Raw genomic sequence first — 21,669 nt, forward strand, 5'->3', positions numbered from 1 at the left:
CCCCCCAAGCACTCAATACATAGCAATTAATACGGTGCACCAAAACCTGCCAATGGCAACTACAGTGTCAGAGGTGCAAGAAGGGGATGGGGAACAGCTTGTTAATGATTATCACTATTCAAAGTATCTATAAAAGTGATTATTATGAGCACAGGACCAATAGAGAGCTAATACTGTAGTTGAGGGAGGGTTCCTCGGGGGCCCCTCTGGCCCAAGGGCCCCGATGCGGTCGCTACCTCTGCACCCTCTATTGCTACGCCCCTGTATGTGCCGCTCACCTTCCTGTCATATGAAGCCAATAAAAAGAAGCCACCATTATCTAATGTTACAATACATTTGGTAAACTGTTAATGCTGACAAGTGCTCCACTGATGCACCTGAAATGTAGTTTAATGCTAGTGCCAGTTCATCCTTAATTAAGCATTTTAAACAAACTATATGTAAAACTTTGATATTAATAATATTTTAAATAATGGGAACAGGAAGTAGTTAAATCACTGTTCACATTACATATAAAATTAGAAGAGAAACCAGATGACTGGGAAAAGATATGTACAAGCACAAGAAAGGACAACAGCACTTGGACATATCTACAAGATTATCACACCAGCTTCCAGGAAATAAAAGCAAGCTTCTGAATAGTTCATAACTTCTGCAGCGTTCTTACCTCCACTCATGAAACCGACTGTTGCCTTTTAAGAACAAAAGAAAATACACAGCTTAGAGTTTTCTTTATTCTGTTCTTTTCACAGTTGGAATATTTTATTTCTTTTTATGATCTCAGAAACCAAAGAAATTGATTTTATCAGACGTTTTACCATAGGCTATACAATAAAAAAAATACAAAATTTGTAATAAAGAACAAGCAGTCTACAGCATGGAATGAATGCAAATTGGCGAACATTTAAAGTTTCTTCAAACTAACAATAGTTAGTATAGCTCAGGTAAACTGTGACACCATCCAATCCAGCAGGCTTCCCTTCATTAACATACAGCCGTGAGTTAGGTCAAAGACTCTCTCCAGCCTGATTAATGATAGCAAAGTGATGTCAAATGAAGCCTGTGAAAAGAAGGAAATTATAGCTGTGAGAGAATCATTTTTCTTGTCGTAGGCAAGCATCACATCCATTTTCTCACTTAAGAAGATTAATATCATAAAGCAAAATTGTGCTGCATTGCCCGACAAATGGAGAGAAGTACAGAGACACGCTTAGTAAATTTAGGATAAACACTAAATAATTACATTATAAAAACTGTGTAATTTAAAACGATGCAGAGTCTGCTTCTTAGTATTACGGTTTTATATATTTTAATGCTGAAATATAAATGGAATCTAACCTGCAAAGTTGAGTGTGAATCCGGAGCAGAAGAGAATAAACCACGAACATCAGAACAACATTCCTGGACCATTGTCTGCAACATAAAATGGACACGTGAGGGTTAAAAAAACAAAAAAAGAACTCCCACCTTCTGAACATATCATTTATAGCTGTCACTGTTTTAGTAGGTTTACTCCAATGAGTATTACAGTTGAGGAAAGCACATATTTTTGGTGGACTAAACGCCACATGCAGCTTCCTGTCAGAAGGGCCAGTACACTGTCCGATGTTTGAGCAGTTTCAGACCAGCAGCAGGTATGTTTGTATAATATAACTATGTCAACTAAAAGAAAAACACCTTGTAAATGATATTGTGTATTTAATGTGACATTGTTCTGAAGTCATTCTTGAAAAACAAAATTGGAAAAAAGGTCAATAACATTTGATTGGAGTCCCTGTACCACAAAAAAAAAGAAACTTCCATGCCTTTTATTATTATTATTTATTATTTATATAGGGCTGACATCTTCCACAGTGTTTTACAAAGTACAGTATATAGTTTTGTCACTAACTGTTCCTGAGAGGAACACACAATCTATCTCTACCATAGCCATATGTTCATTATAGTTTAGGGGGGGAGCCAGTTAACATATGTTTATGTTTTTGGGATGTGGTATCTGGAGTGCCTGGAAAAAAAAGAAAAAAGGTCTGTGGCAGCCATCCCCATGGTCCCCCTGTTAAAAGTCCACTCCCTCCCTAACAAGCTGTAGTAATTGTGGCTCCTCAATGAAAAGAAGAAGCTCGGCAGACATACACCAGTCTTCTGCTTCATGGAAACATGGCTTCATGGTGACATCCCAGAAAATGCTCTAAATCTCCCAGGATTTAGCCTTATCTGACATACTGCGACCCTACCTTCTCTGGTAAAAAAAAAAAAAAAAAAAAGGAGAAGGCATCTGTTTCTACATCAGCTCCTCATGGTAACCTAACACATCAGTACCAGCCAAGAAATGCACTCCGAAAATCAAACTCCTTCATGTCAGCTACCGACATTCTCGCCCAGGGAGTTCTCCTCCTTGTTGGTGTGTACATTCCACCTGACGCTGAAGTTAAAACTGCAATGCACGACCTTAGTGACACCATCTCGCAGTAGGAGACATCCCTACCAGACTCACAGTTTATCTTTATGGGGGATTTCAACAGTGCTAACCTCTGCCAAGAGCTGCCAACCTTCCACCAACACGTTGCCATAAAAGGCCGACCTTTGTGCAGCACTAGGTTCCTCTGACCACTGCCTCATCCACCTGATCCCCACTTACAGGAGGCGCCTGAAATCAGTGAAACAAGTCAACATAAATGTGGTCAAGTGAGTCTAAGCTTCAACTTCAAGCCTGCTTTGACTGCACTGACTGGAAGGCTCTGGAAAAGCTAAACTTGGATGAGTGGGTGGACAATGTAATCCTTGTACATAAGCTTCTGTGAAGACTCCTGTATACCAACTCAAACCTTCAAAGTCTATCTGAACAACAAACTGTGGTTCTCCAACTACAGCCAACTGCAAAGGCGCAAAGAAGCTGCATACAAGCCCGGAAACCAGAAGGACTAGAGGACAGCAAGAAATAACCGCAATCAGGAAATGAGAGTCTCCAAAAAGGCCTATACTGAAAAAGTTTAGGCAGAAAATAATTTGAGATTTAAGCTATGATGTGTTGTGCCAGTGTAACGTTTGGGGAATTATTTCCGTGGTCAGCGCACAAGATGTGCGCTGACACTGAGGAAATCCTCCACAAGCGTGTAATTTTGATAGAACCCAGCTTGGGTGCAATGCACCTGTAGAGGGCAATTCCCACCGGCAGATGGAGCTGTGGAGTGCAGACGAGCACAGCCTCTGCACGGCCACAGATGCCAGATGGGAATTGTATGAGTTGAAGCAATGCAGGGCAAGATAGCCCTTAAAGAGAGAGAGCACAGAGACAGAATGAATGTGTGTCCACCAATCTAGTCGCCACCCAGTGATGGTGAACACACATCAGCAGAAACAAAGTATGAACGCAATCGCAAGAGTGGTGATTGCCAAAAGCGACAAGACCGAGCAGGACAGAACATGAGAGTAGCAAAAGGCACAGCAAGCAAGAACAATCAGAACATCAAGGAAAATAACAAACGCTAGCTAAACGCGAACACCGCACTCATTCGCAACAGCAAACGCGTTTACAACACGATCACCGCGCGTTAGGCGCCCAGTGATAAGTGTGTCACCCTAACTAACCAATGAAACACAAACACGAAATAGAGAACGCGAACGCTTGCTAAACGGTTACCTCACCGAGCCTGGAGCAAGCGTTCATATTCGACAAGTCAGACAGATGGGGCTACCAGTAGCAACCGCTGCTCTGACTAGCACCCCTAAGGCAGAATACAGAAGGAAGCACTGCCACTACCACTAGGGCGAATGCAATCCAGACAGATGGAGCAGCCAGTATCAACCGCAGCTCTGGCCTACACTCCCAGACAGACAGAACGATTTCCTGTCGACCACCGCTGGCGACAAGACAATCCAGACAGAGAGACAGAACAAGGCAATACAAACAATACAACCTGACTGCACTAGAAGGGGTGCCTAGTGCAGTCCCCAGGAATACTCTAAGATAATCTTTAGCAAACAAGCAAGGCTGATTCTCAAGGAGAGTTTAGCAGGAACAAACCATTATGACCAGCAAGGTATTCTGGGAGAAAATGGTATTTATACTGCAAGCCATCAAAGAAAGCAGCTAGGCAATTTGCATAACAAGTGTATGCAAATTCCTCAGCAGAGCAACTCTGAAACTTGCAATGCAAATACAGGTCTCTTTTCCAGAGACCTGCAGCCCTCAGACCTAAAGAATGGACAAACAGCTGTCTGCCCATGCAGACAGCTGAGCAGATCGTTACAGCCAGCCAATGCCAGCTTCAACAGTACCTCTTCAGTAAGAAGTCTTTGGGCAAGACTCTCTAACACTGCATGGTGGTCTACTGAGTACACCTATAGTGATTGCAGCTCTCAAGCGCTTTGAGCCCAATAGTAGAAAAGCATCATACAAATATTAACGTAATTATTATCAGGCAAGTGTATTTTATTTAAAAAAAAATAAAGCATCAGCCTCTTTTTCAGACTTTATGTGGCTTTTAATAACACATTTAACAATTACTCAGTGTGGCTGAAGGCAAAACATTGACTGCAGAATAGAGCTCTGTGTATACCTGCAGCTCCTCTGTGATCTGGACAGGTTTCATGTCGGGTTTTTCTCTAGCAGTGTAAACAGGCCTCTTCTGTTTTTCTCCACTTCCAGGAACAGAGACATCTGTCACAGGCTGGAGAGATAGTTCTGCTTTCTGCCTCAAAGCACACAGCTTCCCATGTAGTGACAAAACACTGGAAAAAATACACAAACACATTAAAGGGACTCCGAGCTCAGAAAAAAAAGGAAAGTTGTACTCACCAGGGGCTTTTTCCAGCCCAGTGCTGGTCGGGAGGTCCCACGCCGGCGTCCTGGCTCCTCTTCTTCACCCCGCTCCGGAATGGCTGACAGGCCGCAGCCCGGGCGACACTCTCCCGAGTGTCGGGCTGCTCCTTCCGCATATGACGCGGATTACGTCACACGCCGGCCGCCTCGCGTCATCACGGCGGCCGGCGTGAAAGTACTGTGCATGCGCGCTTTGTTCGCGCATGCGCAGTACTTTCACGCCGGACGCCGTGATGACGCGAGGCGGCCGGCGTGTGATGTAATCCGCGTCATATGCGGAAGAAACAGCCCGACACTCGGGAGAGTGTCGCCCGGGCTGCGGCCTGCCAGCCATTCCGGAGCGGGGTGAAGAAGAGGAGCCAGGACGCCGGCGTGGGACCTCCCGACCAGCACTGGGCTGGAAAAAGCCCCTGGTGAGTACAACTTTCCTTTTTTTTCTGAGCTCGGAGTCCCTTTAAAAAAGATTATCACATTTTATCCAACGGACTTTAGTATAATGCTGTATTTTTCTGTCTGTACACATAACAAAAGTGCTATGCAGTCTATTTTCATACCAGGAGAACACGTGGTCATTGAATTAAACTTGTGATACCCACCAGCTGTCTGGACATTGTCTCTTTTGGAACTAAATTTCTTGTTCTACTTTCTCCCTCTATAGACACCCTTTTCAAATTTGTATATGGAGCTGGATAAAAGACCATTTAAAGTGCCAAAACTTTTTGTCCAACCTTGAAATTATTGCACCACTTATTTTTAAATGCAATGTGCTGCATTCTTTTCTTTTTTTTTTTTTTTTTTTTTTACTGATCATTAGATGTATCTATAAAAGTGTGAAGGTGCTGTTTGCTTATGTATTCTCTACTAGTTTTTAAACTGTTAAGTATGCCCCTCTATCAGGAAACGGACTACCGTGTTAAAGATAAATACTATGATTCTTATATTCTTATCCAACTCACTTTTTCTTCTGAAATTTCTACCAGGAGATAATTTTTCATGTTTTCTAAAAAATAACTATTTAGTAAATAGCAACAAAAAAAGTACTAAAAAGTAGATAAAAAAGCATTATCAAACTTATTTTGAGTATTTTCTTTCATGATGGGAGCTGTAAAGGTATTTTATTTGTGAGGTTTGAAAAAATCTCCTTGGAGAAAACTCAATAGAAAAGTTAACTGGATAGTAACCTATGTACATTATTCAGTTACAACAATCGAATTGAAGAGAGAGGTCTGGCACTACTTAGATTTAATTCTTCGAATGTACACAGAGATATACACACTGTGCTGTGCATGCAAAGTACCTGCTGGATGAGTGGGTGGTTAAGTACAGGGCACTGGCTTTGCCTGACGGCTGTTGCACTTCAAATTTATCCTCTCCCAAGGTAAGAATTCGAATGGTGGATTTTGCTCAGTACGCAGTAGCAGTGTTAGGGAGTCTTGCCCAAGGACTCATTACCAATTAGGTACTGTATCATTGCCGAGATTTGAATGCTGGTCTCCTATGTCAGAAGCAGTGCCCTTAACCAGCACACTAACCAGCACACTAACCAGCCATAGCATTTCATTAATGAATGAAACTTGAATAACTAAACCTAATATCTTTCCAATGCTAAAGCCGATTAGTTTAATATACCAGCTGATTTGCAAATCGCACATTCATCAGAAGCACTGAACTAATAGTTGAAGCAGCTGGTATCCTATGTACAAAGCCAGGTTATGCGAAACTCGCAGGCAGTGAGTTTTTAACACCTGCAATTGAATCAGGCCTTGAATGTGAAAAACAAATTCAATCCCTTGCCCTACAGATTGCCTGAAAAATAACGTGTGCCAATTACCACACCAGCTGCCAAATCAACTCTTATTTTATTCAACATGTTTATAAAAGCAATATTTCTAAAAGATCACAGCCACACATATAAAAGACTAGGCAAAAATAAAGATTCTCAGACAGGTTAAACAGTCTTGTGTATTATAAAAATAAAGGTGCCCATACATCTAGCGATGATTGGCAGATTCAACCAAGAGAAAAATCTCTTACTGGTCAAATCTGATTAGAGAGAGATCCGTCAGCTGTCCATACACGGCAGGCTGATTCCCGATCAGTGTCAGCATGAAATCTCTCTGGAATCGTCCAAGTCCACTGCCGCCACCCCAAGTGTATGAATGTGCCCCCTGTGTGTGCATTTCTACATACTGGTTCTTCCTCTTCTATACGCACATCACATTTCACTGGCATATAGTGCGTGGCACATGTGTGACGTTACACACATGCCAGGCGCTAAACACCAGCGGCATTTGGGGTGCAAATAGAAGAGAAAGAACCGAAGATGGATGGGTACTGCGTGATGGTCAACACAGGACAGGTAATGTATAAATGTTCACACAGGGGGCACATTTATACGCTAGAGGGGCAGCGCCATGGGTTTTGTCGCTCCTCCAGATATCGCTTGCCGTTACCACTGCACTCCCAGTCAAACACGACGGCCCGACAACTTGCAGCATGTCCAATCTGCACATGCACAATATGGGTACACCCCAAGTGAAGTCGGGTTCTTTGTCTCCATATGCTTCCTGTGGTTGGTTGCCCCTGTGCTACTTACCTGTTTGAGTAGCCTTTTTATATTATTGGCATTTAACCCTACATCCTACGCTATCTGGGCCCCGTGTTTGTTTTTCTGTGTCCTTTTCCTTTAAGGTGTCAAGACCCCTGATCCACTTCTGTTCTCCACCTATACATGCAACCAATTTCAGCCTGAAGTTGGTCACATCGTCGATCAGGCATGCCCTTGGAGGTACAGATTTCCCAATTCAATAATAATTATCAAATCAGATGGTTGGATCAGATGGTGGATCAGCTGCCAACTAAGTCGAGAGATCTATGGCCACCGTAAGTATAGCTGCTTACCAGAGGTTTCACACAGTAACACAGATAATGCACACAGTTACACAGATAATGCACACAGTTGCACAGATAATGCACACAATTACACAGATAATGCACACAGTTGCACAGATAATGCACACAGTTACACAGATAATGCACACAGTTACACAGATAATGCACACAGTTGCACAGATAATGCACACAGTTGCACAGATAATGCACACAGTTGCACAGATAATGCACACAGTAACACAGATAATGCACACAGTTACACAGATAATGCACACAGTTGCACAGATAATGCACACAGTTGCACAGATAATGCACACAGTTGCACAGATAATGCACACAGTAACACAGATAATGCACACAGTTACACAGATAATGCACACAGTTGCACAGATAATGCACACAGTAACACAGATAATGCACACAGTTGCACAGATAATGCACACAGTAACACAGATAATGCACACAGTTACACAGATAATGCACACAGTTACAGAGATAATGCACACAGTTGCACAGATAATGCACACAGTAACACAGATAATGCACACAGTTACACAGATAATGCACACAGTTACAGAGATAATGCACACAGTTGCACAGATAATGCACACAGTAACACAGATAATGCACACAGTTACACAGATAATGCACACAGTTGCACAGATAATGCACACAGTTACAGAGATAATGCACACAGTTGCACAGATAATGCACACAGTTACACAGATAATTCACACAGTTGCACAGATAATGCACACAGTTACACAGCTAATGCACACAGTTGCACAGATAATGCACACAGTTGCACAGATAATGCACACAGTTACATAGATAATGCACACAGTTGCACAGATAATGCACACAGTTGCACAGATAATGCACACAGTTGCACAGATAATGCACACAGTTACACAGATAATGCACACAGTTACACAGATAATGCACACAGTTGCACAGATAATGCACACAGTTACACAGATAATGCACACAGTTGCACATATAATGCACACAGTTACACAGATAATGCACACATTTGCAGTACATACATTTTGAATAGCTGAAGCAGATTACTAACTGCAGTTACCCTTTCATCATGTCAAGAATCAGCTGTGCCCTGCATTTAGGTTCAATACATACCGTGGTAAAGGTATCCAGAAATAGTCACACACAAGCTCAGCTGGATCACACTTTTTAAGGTCTCTAATATTTATGCCTTGCTTGTTGTAGGCATACATGAATAACACCTGAAAAATACAACATTGAGTGTCCATCATTATAATTGCTGTTATTGAACTATGCTGTGTTTTGTGCCTGTGTACACTAAGATAAGGTTTATTTTGCAAGCATTGTTATTTACATTTAGACAGGGTAAAGTTTATACTTGGTTTGTGCACCAGGGAAATAACAATAACCCTTGTGGTGTGTCTAGGATGTAGGGGGCCCAGGGGGTTGCATACATACTGGTGGGGAAGGAGAGGCCATGGAGCTTCACTTTTTTCTCTCTTCATTTCTAATTCTCCCTCCGCTCTTCACGGCAGTTGCCTGACACTTGTTACTAAGTCCAATAGCAAGGAGCACATACATGGGCAGAATGTCCAAGCCTGCTCCTAAATGCAGTTCACTGCACTGATGTGACGTCACTGCATGGTGCAGGAGAGCAGGTAGTAACACTGCAAAAAGCTGGTAAAAACCTTTGCAGTGATTAACCTTCTCCAAATCTGCAGGCTAGCTTCACCAACCTGAATTCCTGATCTCTTCATCTAGGCCAGGCATGAGCAAACTTGGCCCTCCAGCTGTTAAGGAACTCCAAGTCCCACAGCGCATTTGCCATTATGAGTCATGACTGTGGCTGTAAGACTCCTGCAATGCATTGTGGGACTTGTAGTTCCTTAACAGCTGGAGGGCCAAGTTTGCCCATGCCTGATCTAGGCTGACACAACAAACCTGGCTGTACCCTAAATCCTGCATGACACCTTCACCCTGGCTCTCCCATTTTTCCTGTCTCTTCCAATCCGCCTGACCTCTCTAACCAGGCTAACTAGTCCACGATGGACTACCTCTTTACCCTGGCTGACCTCTCCATCCTAACTAATATTTCCACTCTGATGGATGCCTCCAACTTGGCTAATATCTTCATCTTGGCTGACTCCTCCATCCTAGCTCACCCTTTCCATTTATATTAACCCCTCTCTCCTAGTTATCTTCCTCCATCATGACTGTCCCCCCTTTACACTCTTGGTCCCTCCATAATTACTAATATTTTACAGGGAAACAAAGTGGACATTCCAACATAACAAATATACAATAAAGCTGATGCAAATATATTAGTTTATACATAAATCAAAAAAACTACAGACCCCCAAAAAGACAGCAGACATAGCCTTATTATCTATATGCTAAAGATATTTTGACTATTACCATGTGCTCCCTGTGTTGTAGTCTCTCTAAAGATGGAGTATACCACTGTATGCAGAGTTCACTGTCTAAGGCATTTGTTGCCATTTGTTCACCAACTGTTTTGCCACCAGGTGACATTTTTGAAGACATTTTAACTGGTACTGATGTTTTCTGACGTAGTTCCGTACTTCCTGAACTTGCCTGAAATGCAGGAAAACAATATTAATGACAGCCTAACTGCTAACTGTCTTTGGGCCTAACACACAAAATTGCGGTAACTGTAGCAAACAAAAATTAAAAAGTTGGCACTACAATGTGGCAGGCGTGTATTACCAAGGCTGTGGACAACATGCTTCTTTCAAGGCTGTGGACAATGGCGTATTTGGCGTGAAATGGCCATCAGGCTACCTGTGCCCCCGCCCACTGTGTAAGACTCCTCTCCGGACTCCCGGTATGTGTAACCAGCAATAACATTTACACTGCTACCCCTTGTCAGTCATGCATTGAACTTTTGCACTATGATAAACAAACTGCCTTTTAAATTGAAGCAGTACCAGGTGTTCTCTGTCTAATACAAGACAAAATCATGGCAATACAGCACACAGCAATATTATCCTTGCTTCTGGCAGCAAGTACCACGAGTTACGCTATTAGCATGACCTGTGGTACTCAAGTAGCGTGACTGCTGCTACAATAACATGCATTACTAACAAGCATTCTGTTAGTAACGCTCCTTACCATAGCAACATTCACCCTACCGAAGCACCATGGTCATGCTAATAGCGTAACTCGTGGTACTTGCCGCAGAACATTATGGTAATATTGCCATGTGCTGTCTGTTCATGGCAGTATTACCACAATATTGAGAATTAAATGCATAAAAATATATATAAACAAAATAAGATTTTATACATCTACTGCAAACTGTGTTTTGTTTTTTATTTTGGTTTTTTACTGTCAATATATTAGACAAATGCAAATCAACTAACAAGCATGGTTCCTTGATGTCTGACAAATAATATTTGGCAGATAAATCTTACCATTCCCTATGCCAAGCTGCACAGAATACAAGATTTTATATTCAGGAAGCAAAAGTAAACATAACTCCATTTCACACTACTTTGGCACAAAAAATAAGCACTTTCTATTAGGGTTAATAAAAAGTATCCTTGGGGAGGGCATGAACGGAACACTAAGGTATGCTTGACATGATCCTGAATGAAAATAAAATTGCTCTTTAAGTTGAATGCATGTACAGATTCATGCTTCATTCTCAAACCAATGTTAAAGAAATATGACAGTTGGAAGTCAAACCTTGATTTCCGCTTACATTAAGGAACTAAAGGAATGGTGATGTTTCCTCCTGACACCAGAAGAAATGTCATAAATGTACAACTTTAATTTAGGAAAAAAACAGCTCACCTTAGAAAAAAGAAAAAAAAGAGTGCAGGCAAGTCTTTACCGGCCCTCTATACATGCATTTAAAGAGAATCTGAAGCCTGTTTTAAAATAAAAAACAGATACTTACCTTAGGAGAGAGAAGGCTAATGAGCCTTCCTGTTCTCTTCCCAGGCTCCACGGTTTGAATTTTCCGCCGTGGGAGACTTCAGAAGCCTTTGGAAGCGCTCGGGTTTCAGAAGACCAGCAGCTCTGTACTGCATACGCATGAATGCGCCAGAGAGGGCGCTAGCATGTGCGCAGTACGGAGCGGCCCGTCTTCAAAAGCCTGAGCGTTTCCGAAGGCTGCTGAAGTCTCCCCAACCCAGAAGAAATTGGTTGTGGATTGCTAATGAGGGAGCCTGTGGGGGAACCCAGACACTGCTAGGAGAATGGGAAGGCTCACTAGGACCCTGAGCCTTCCCTCTCCTTAGGTAAGTATCGTTTTTTTATTTAAAAAAAATACTTCAGACTTCCTTTAACTTATTAAGTACATTTTAATGCAGGTTCACTTTAAGTTGAATGTACAATCCAACCTCATATATATATATATATATATATATATATATATATATATATATATATATATATATATATTTTACAGTGTAGAAGACATCATATGATCATTATTATTATTAAAGCGGATCCGAGATGAAAAATTAACTATAACAAGTAACTTGTCTATATATCTTATCTAAAGTTTAGATAGTTTACCCAGCAAATATAGATGCAAACAGCTTTAATAGAATATGATTCTTTCTTCCTGTGATACAATGACAGCAGCCATGTTGTTTGTAAAAATAACACAGAGGCAGGCTTATCTGCATCTTGAGCAAAAAAAAACCTAATTCCCCCATCCTCCCCTCTGCCTCTGAAATCTCTGGCTAGTAATACCTCCCCCTCCTCCTGCCCAGACTGAGCTCCCATGAGCCCTTGCTACTGTCTGAAAGTGCCTTGGCTCGCTGAAAACCTGTGGGCATGGCTTGTTTTGTTTATAGGGAATTTAGAGTAATAAAACAAAAACAAAAAAGTATTTGGCTTGAGGAATGCCCTATAAACAATAGGAAAGGGACACAATTATGCAATGAGTAAAAGTTCATCTCGGATCCACTTTAAGTATTTAATTAGCACAGACATCGTCCACAGCACTGTTACTGAGTATATATTCTTGTCCCTTAACTGTCCTTTAGAGGAGCTCACAATCTAATCCCGCCATAGTGATATTTCCATCATAGACTACCCTAGGGCCAATTTTAGGGGAAGTCAATTAACCCATCTGTATGTTTCTAGGATGTGGGAGGAAACTTGAGTGCCTGGAGGAGAACCTACACAGACATGGGGAGAACATACACACTCCATGTAGATAGTGCCCTGGCTGGGTACCAAACCAGGGACCCAGCACTGCAAGGCAAGAGTTATATTTACTATGCCACTGTGCGGCCCCATATAATGAAGCATTCCTATGCAACACTGGCTATACCTTTTTAGAGGAAAACCAGAATGGAAAAAAAAATGCAACCGAGTCCTCAAATGCCATTTGTCATTTATCTTTTGGGGGAATCTTCTGAGGTCTAATGACACTCAAAGCCAAAATGATCCTGCAGAATGCCTCGGTGCGCAACAACTGGATAAAAAGCTCAATAAAGATTTTGGACTGCCAGATTCTTAGACATATTTATTCACTAGGACTCTGCAGAGGAATACATTTAATTCTTAGGTCTTAAGACAATGGCAAATAGACTACTGGGTAACTGGAGGGGGATTGCCAGGCCCTGTCTGCCACTAAGATACAAGTAAAACTATATTTTATATTTTAATAACATTAAAGTCAGTTCAATAAATTCCACTTCTCGTTCATATTTCCATACTTGCCAACAAACCATTTTTCTTAGAGTGAAAATGATTGGAATTTAGTCGCTCTTAATATGTGTGGACATTTTTTGCATTATAGGTCAAAAGTTGCAATTCATAAAAAAAACAACCAAAAACGAACCCCCCTCCTCCCCCAAACAATAAAATAGCAGATTACACTTTCGCTTTAATAGATTTTAAAAAATCCCCCCGTTCAGATCAGTACAGCACAAGAGATTTTTGTACCTTGGTTTTATCTGCACAGACAGCCAGCCACATGCACAGGTCAGCTTTTCTGCCAGCGAAATAAGAATTGTAATCAGAGCATGTGATGCCACTTCAGAGCTGCAATGCAGTCTGCTAATTATACATGCAGGAAGAGGGAAGATCCTGGGGCTTTAAAAGACACCCTGTATTTTACAAACAGGACTAAAAAGGACAAATTTCAAACTTGTTAAATATTGCTATTTGGGTGTCCTTTACATTAGGTTTTTTTTCTTACCTATGAAAAACATACAAGCCAATACTTGTTAAATGGGCTATGCACATGCATAACAACTGTGAAATGGACTTCTAAGTTTCTTGGGTCTGTGATATACACCTAACTGGGTGATAAACGTTTGTATGACAACGGCAATAATATATATTGCTGTACATAGCATAGTAGTTGCATTTTGATATCTGCAAAATTGATTGTCATAATTATTTTCTGTTATTTCTGAGCCAGGATTTTTGTAGAATTATTATTATTTTTTTTTATTTTACAGCATTATTTATTGGTTAGGCTGATTTAGCAACACATTGTAAAGAAGTATATGCCATAAAAAGGCACATGCACGTTATGATTGCACAGATGCACAGTAGGTGGCTAGCAATTGCTGTACATCATTTCACTAGCTGAAATCCGGCAATCAGTAATGATGCAGGTAGTGTACAAGTTTAGTAACCAGATGCTGTTGGTGTCGCAAAGTCAGCAGCAACTCTATTTGATGACATTTGCAGCAACTGTGTGGCAAATGTAGTAGTGAGATGTTTTTGCTACAAATCTCTGTAGGTGTGGCATTTTTTAAATATCCAACAGGGAAGCTCATTCGGACTTTGCAGAGTTTACATTTTTTTTGCATTTCCAATTGGAAATCAGAATTTCGGAGCGGAAATCAGAAATCAGAAATCGGATATCCGTGGAAATACCACATTATCGGAACTCTGTAATTTTAGCCCAATCACAGAACTCGGAAACACTGGACCAATCAGAGAATACAATGTCAACTTGGAAGTATTTGTCCAATCAGAGAAGATAAAAATGACCAAAAATAGACTTCTCGGAATCCATGGAATCGGTAATCGGCATTGTCGGAAATTAGAATTTCCATGGATTCAGAATACTGCATTTCTGACCGCCCCTAATATCCAATACAAATTTACAAGAAGTGGCATATTTATAGAGCTGCCTAAACATATTTATGAAAAGTTGATTAGCCTAATTTGCCACTCATAATCACCAGAGGGCATCTGGGACATTAGAAGTGCAAAACGGATGATAATGGATGAAAGCTGCATTTGCATCTAAAACATGTTCACAACTTTTGCCATCTTCGGCACGTGAAAATCCACAGTCATAATCCAATTAAATGAGCCCAATATTGTTGCCTTGGCTGCCAAGTAACAATTGCATGAAATGAATCTTTTGAGTGGATTTGTAGACTAATTACAGTAAGTGAACAGTGTGTGGTGGTCACCTCCATGTAAAACAAGCCCGTGGGAAATAAAAGATGGAAATGGAGGTAAGTTCACTGCTATACTGGTGTTTATTGAGCATCAATTACATGCATAAGCATATCAGCATAACATCATAGACGTGATCTTGCTAAAGGTACAAAGGGTTAGGCTACGTGGGCCCTGCACCCACCACCTCACTGTCTGCCCGCCAGGACCGGTATGTGCACCTACGCTTGTATGCTTATCAAGCTCACATCTATGATGTTATGCTGATACGCCTATGCACTTTATTGATGCCCAATAAAAACCAGTACAGCAGTCACACCTCCATTTCCATCTTTTATTTCCCTCACCTTGTATGGTTTTAAAGGGCCACCAACCCTGGAAGGTGCAGATGCCATTGATGTTTCTATCCTCTCCTCAATACTGCAGTGCCAGAGCTTGACTCAATCCCTTCACATACAATAAGACTGTACCTTTATACTTGCTTGATTTGAAATGGACAAACTGACTTTGAAAAGTGAAAAATAAAGCCCTGCTAATCTGATTGTCAATTCTATATTAAAAGGCAAGTACAATGAATAGGTACATAAAACACATTTGAAAAAAAAGTCAGCACATAACTATAATGTGTGGTAAAGAACAAGCATGCCCGTTCAAGCTTACAATGTAGAGAAGACAGAGATTCCCAGAGGAAATATGTAAATGCTGGAATGAACCTTAAGACGTGGAACTGTCCCCTGTGACATGCCCACGTCAGATGCAATAAGCTTTATTACTCATACTTTATGAGATTTTTCAAAACGAAGTCAACCTAACACTCAAATCCTATCATCGTGCTTTCATTTACAAACCAATGAAAAATGAAATCAATAACTGCAGGAAAGCACAGCACAGACGGCACTTAACATTTACCAAAGCTTAATTATTTCATAAAATCAACATATTTGTTTGCTAGATTTTCAATAAAGGCCTTTATGAATTTCCAATGAGAATCTGCCCTATCTGTTCACAATAAAGGAGGCTTGCATAATGACACTTTCATCTTTGTACAAACCATACTTAGACATTACATTACAGGGGGAGTTTGACTGAATTTATACTGACATGTTTAAAAGCAACAAAGCTTTGTTTCTATAATGAAACAAAATAATCAAAAGACTGTATGCTTGTTAGTTATCCACATCCGCAACAGTTGGGATAATACATGATTATGCCTGCACCTGTCAGTTTACCTCAGCCCATGATCTAAGGAAAACAGAATAATAATGTATGAAAAGGCAAAACCGAACAAATAAGCCTGTACAAGACTTTAATATGATACTGCCTAGAAATGTCAACGCTAGTCAATGTTTGCCTGAAATCTGATATTGTGATCATGTGCATTAAAACTTAATTATGAAATGTGCTCTACTATTTATTATTTAGACACAGAGCCTGATGCATGAACCTCCACAGGCAGCGTAATATTACCAGTAGTAATACCAGCAGTGTACTGAATGTTGTGCAATTAGCGCGACCCGTGGCAGATAGGTAATGCGAGCGTTGCTATGGTAATGCACATTAAGAAAGAAACGCAACGTGCTTTACTATAGCGATGCTTGCGTTACCCATGTACCGCATGTCAAGCTAATTGTGCAGTGCATGTTACTCTGCTGGCATTAGTAATGTTATTATTACCATTGCAGTGGCATTCTGTACTAATTGCAGACAATGCAGGTCTTTGTTTGGAAGGTCTGTATAGAGAACATTGCAGTAGTCCAGCCATGATGTGATGAACTAGGGCTGGAAGATCATGTGAAGGTATAAGGGTTTTCATTTTTGCAATGTTCCTTAGGTGGAAGAAGGAATGTTTTTCGCAACAGCTGAGATTTAATTTCTGAAGCTCAATTCCCCATCAATCAGTACATCCAGGCTGCACACAGTCTGAGTTGTTCAGGCCTGAGCTCCCTATCCTTGGTGGTGCTGGCTGAGACTGGAGCTGCTTTGCCGTTGAGCGCTCACCTCTGATAACAAGGAGCTCAGTTTTGTCATCATTTAGTTTTAGCCAGTTATCATTCATCTACTTCTGAAACTCAGCAAAGCACATATTTATTTGTGGGTTAGGGTCTGTGATGCCAGGTTTGAATGATAAATATAGCTGGGTATCATCAGCATAGCAATAATATGTCAGGCCACGTTTTTAGTACAATTTGTGGCTGCATGTATATGGTGAACAGCAAAGGCTATTATGTCGGCCTGGGGTACACCATATTTTAATGGTACAGGGTTGGAGAGAAGGGCACCAAGGCTACCCTTTGTGTTCTGCCAGCCAGGAAGGAGTTGAACCACTGTAGAAGTAAGCCATCTATGCCACAGCACTCATGTAGCCTGTTAAGCAAGATTTCATGATCAACTGTGTCAAATGCCGCCGAGGAGTCGAGCAAAATCAGAATGGAGCATTGGCCTCTGTCTCTTGCCATGATAGATTGTTGTAGATCTTGGTGAGGGTCTAAGGATGGTTTCTTGAGTAGTGGTCTGACAATTGCTTATTTCAGACAGGTGGGAAACCTCCTTTTTTGTAAGGAACAGCTGATTATTTTGTGGACTATTTTGTGGGATGCTGGAAGCTACATCGTGTTTGGCTTACACAGAGTGCTATCGCTGAACTGTACAATTTATCAATTCTGCTTGCTCAAGAGACAGCTTTCATGGTCTACAAAGGGTTGTACGACATTTTCTGACCATTTGCTGTACAGATGTGCTGCTAGGCATCCCTTTGTACTTTGTACATCCCTTTGTACTTCCTCAAGCAAATAAACAGTTCTTAATTTTGAATTATCCTTAAAATTACTTAGATTAGGGATTATATAGTAAACACAGCACAAAAATGAGCAAGATAAATACAAAACTTCTTCTATAGATAACTCACGCGCAAGAGCTAGTCCCCTAGGTAATACAATAAATTCCTATTCACGAAAGTATACAATGTAATGAAAATCTTTATTAGGACATACTGATTGACACAAAAATATGATTAAAAACAATAACAAAAATCTCCAATTGCCAAATGTCATTTACCACCCCATTGTCCCTATTATATGAATGGATATATGATTGAGTGTGAATAAGGGTATGCCATAAAAAGATGAAATAGTAGTAAGATGGTCTGTGTAACTGATGATGATGATGTATGGCTGCTATGTGTTAAAAATAGATCAGTGCATGCATGTCATTGCAAAGAGTGCAAAAAAACTGTATCTAAAAAAATCAAAAACAAAAAGAAAAAATGCCAAATGTCAGATGCTTTGAAAAAGCCCTGTCGGCGGGGCGAAATGCATAAGCAGGAGGCGGGGACCAGCACAGTGAGCGCTCACATGGTCGCACTACCGGCCTCTATCACGCCAGGAGACCCTCTTACCAGGAAGTGGAGACACAGTGTGGGGAGCGATGCGGATGGAAGGGACGCCTCTCCGCAAGCCCCCGTTTGCAAGTGAAGCCTGGAGAGTACAGTGCGCTATAGTATAACGCGGAGATCGAGTCCAACAGCACATGGAAAAGTGTATACAGTATGCACACGCCGGGAATACTAATCCATCAGCACCTGCGACGGAGTGGTAAAGTCACTTGAACGCCATTGAACTGTGTTGTATATCTATATAAAAGTTATCAGCATTGCTTAAAGTGAATCTCCGGACTAAAAATCTACTCAGCAGAACTGAAAAGGCTTGGTGTTTCTTTAACAGTTTCACAGCATCAGATATTGTTTTTCTTACCAAAGTATCATTTTTAGCTGCATTTTTATCTAAGCTCCACCCATCAAAGAAAAAAAGCCCAGGCTTTTTTCTCTGATGCTGTGCAGAGCATGATGGGATTTCCTATGTTGTTATTCACGTTGCCTAGCAACTGGGAGAGGTGATCAGGACACAGGACAGTTGGAACTGTGTCTCATGCTCCCTGTCACCTCCTGTCAACCAAAAATATGGCTGCCATCATGAAATCAAACATTTGCCTGTTCTTTTAAAACAGGGTGGGTAAGAGATTATATTACCTATCTATTTTAATTAACATAACTAATGTAACTTAATGACAGTATGTTTGTTTAGGCTGGAGTTCCTCTTTAAGCCATGTTTATGCAAAACCTACATCAGCAGATTTACAGCAAGCGATTTAAAGGGGACATTACCATTCATCTGGTTTGCCCACAGACCAGCCCATAAAGGACATTGGATATCAGAGGCATTATCATAGTCATGGTCTCTTGGGAATTTGTTTACAGTCTTACTGCGGGGGCTGAGTGTAGGACCCGGGTGTGTGTATGATTGGAGGCCTCGGTGTGCGTCGGTGGTGGGACCACACATGACCAATCAAGATCTGTGAGTCATCCATTTTAGCATAGGCTAACTGCTGGGCGATTTGGATGGGTAATGCGCAGTCTTGGGTCAGTGGTATACAGGTCGTGTTATTGACCGATACAGATTGGAAGGTCGTCCATTTTTGCATAGGCAATCTGCCAGGCGATTTGGACAGGCCATAATCAATCTGAGGTTTGTGATTTATATCTATTGGCCATTTGCTGTGCTGGTCCATGTTTTTAGGTACAAGTTTTTAAATGTTGTTGCTCTTGACCTATTTTTGTATTGTGGAAACTGTCACGTAATAAAATTTGATATTTTTTGAAGCACATGAAGCAGTACTGGGAGAAAGAATTTTGGTTTTGCCAAAATATATGTGTATCTGCATAAAAAACATTGTGTATCTGCATAAAACATTCAAAAATAGTGCTGGTGTGTAAGAGAAAAGTGAAATGTACAGGATGTATTGGCCAAGGAGAAAAAAAAACTGCCAATATAAAGTGTGACAATACTGTTTGTAATACAATGTGCTGTAAGAAGAGGCTGCTAATGTGTATGGGAAAAGTGCATAGTGCAAAGTAAATCATAATAACATTGCAAAGAAGAAAATTATGCCCAAAAATTGTTGCAGTACAATCCTAAATCTATTACTTGAAGTGCATAGTGCTAAAGCAGGCTTATCCTTGATGTGACAGGACTGGGGGGAGCAGAGACTAGCCTAAAGCAGCCATACATCGTCATCATCAGTTACTCAGCACATGTTACAACTATTTCATCTTTATATGGCAGACCCTTGTTCACACTCAATCATATATCCATTCGTATAATAGGGACAGTGGGGTGGCCGATTACATTCGGCAAGTGGAGATTTTTATTAATGTTTTTAATCATGTTTTCGTGTCAATTACTATGTCCATTACGTTGTATACTTAGGTGAATTGGCATTTATTGTATAGCCTAGGGGGTACTTCTCATGGTTCCAGGGGGTACTCGGGCTTGATATACTTAACCAAGAATAACACATTTTGAATTTTAGAAGATGATAAATCTTATTTAAACACCACCAAATCAGTATTTTAGCTAATTAAAAGCAATACTAAATGCTTGGAAATTGTTTAGAACCAATTATAATGTACTACGATTAAATCTATATTTGTCAAGATGTACTTGTGATAATGTTTACTATGCCAGGGGGTACTTGGTGAGTACAGGGTTTTAAAAGGGGTACATATCAATAAAATGTTGAGAAACACTGGCCTAGGGGACTAGCTCTTTTGCATGGGTTATCTAGGGCTTATATAGTACGCACGGGCCCATATGCAATTAACGTTTTCTCCTGAGATTTCTCCTAGGAGATACATTTTCATCAACTATTAAAAATAACTTTTCAGCACTTTGCAATTGAAAAAGTACCACAAAGTCGGTGAAAAAGTACTATCATAATTATTTTGAGTATTTTCTTTCTTGCTAGTGGGACAAAAGGCATTTTCTTGACAAGTTGTGAAAATATGACCTAGAAGAAAACTCAGGAGAAAAAGTTAATTGCATATGGGCCACAGAATGTATTTTAGTCATATGGCAGATGAAGTGATATTGTTCTAAAGAGAAGATAATCCAGGGTTAATTTGGCTACCTAGAGCACATCAATAATAACTTTATCGTTCCCGTCTCGCTTACTTAAAAATACCAAAAATACTTCTAAGTTTTCTCCTAGAAGGTTATTTTTCATCTATTGTTTAAAATAACTTTGGCCAAAAAGTAGGTGAAAAGTACTGTCAAAATTATTATGAGTATTTTCTTGTTTGTTGGAGGTTTACAAGGCATTTTATTGATAAGATGTCTGAATATCACCAAGGAGAAAAAAGGGAATGGAATAAGGGTTGTAATTCAAACAGGTCTATGGCAAATGCCCCTTTGCACACAGATGACGTGACTAGTCTTAGGCCTCTTTCAGATGGAAGGCTGACTTGCATGCTTGTTGGCACCATTCAGGTGCAAATAAATGCAGCCAAACTGCAGTGTTTGTAACATACTGTGTGTCAGCACTTGACACGCAGTGGCATTACCCTGCGGCAATAAACCACAACATGTTTTGTCTGAGCACAGCTACGGCTGCCCTTAGGCGTAACAATATTGGGAACCACCAGTCTCCTGTCAGTAGCCAATGCTAAACAGTGCCAAGTCATTGCACGAGAGCAGCTGACAGGAGACAGCAAC

At 40.7% G+C, this 21,669-nt stretch overlaps 1 protein-coding gene across 1 annotated transcript in view; it reads right to left on the minus strand.

Annotated features, from left to right (window-relative positions):
• Positions 1–745: 745 nt before the first annotated feature.
• The window catches only part of CFAP54 (cilia and flagella associated protein 54), a 528,182-nt gene continuing 507,258 nt past the window's right edge, over positions 746–21,669 (minus strand). Inside the window, exons 67-71 of the mRNA XM_068273664.1 lie at positions 10,133–10,312; positions 8,852–8,958; positions 4,560–4,731; positions 1,339–1,413; positions 746–1,060 (exon numbers count right to left, since the gene is read on the minus strand). Of these exons, the coding sequence (XP_068129765.1) occupies positions 941–1,060; positions 1,339–1,413; positions 4,560–4,731; positions 8,852–8,958; positions 10,133–10,312 (654 nt within the window). The 3' untranslated portion in view covers positions 746–940. The remainder of the gene's footprint in view (positions 1,061–1,338; positions 1,414–4,559; positions 4,732–8,851; positions 8,959–10,132; positions 10,313–21,669) is intronic.

Source organism: Hyperolius riggenbachi, chromosome 3 (assembly GCF_040937935.1).
Source record: "Hyperolius riggenbachi isolate aHypRig1 chromosome 3, aHypRig1.pri, whole genome shotgun sequence".
Taxonomy (NCBI): Eukaryota; Metazoa; Chordata; class Amphibia; order Anura; family Hyperoliidae; genus Hyperolius; species Hyperolius riggenbachi.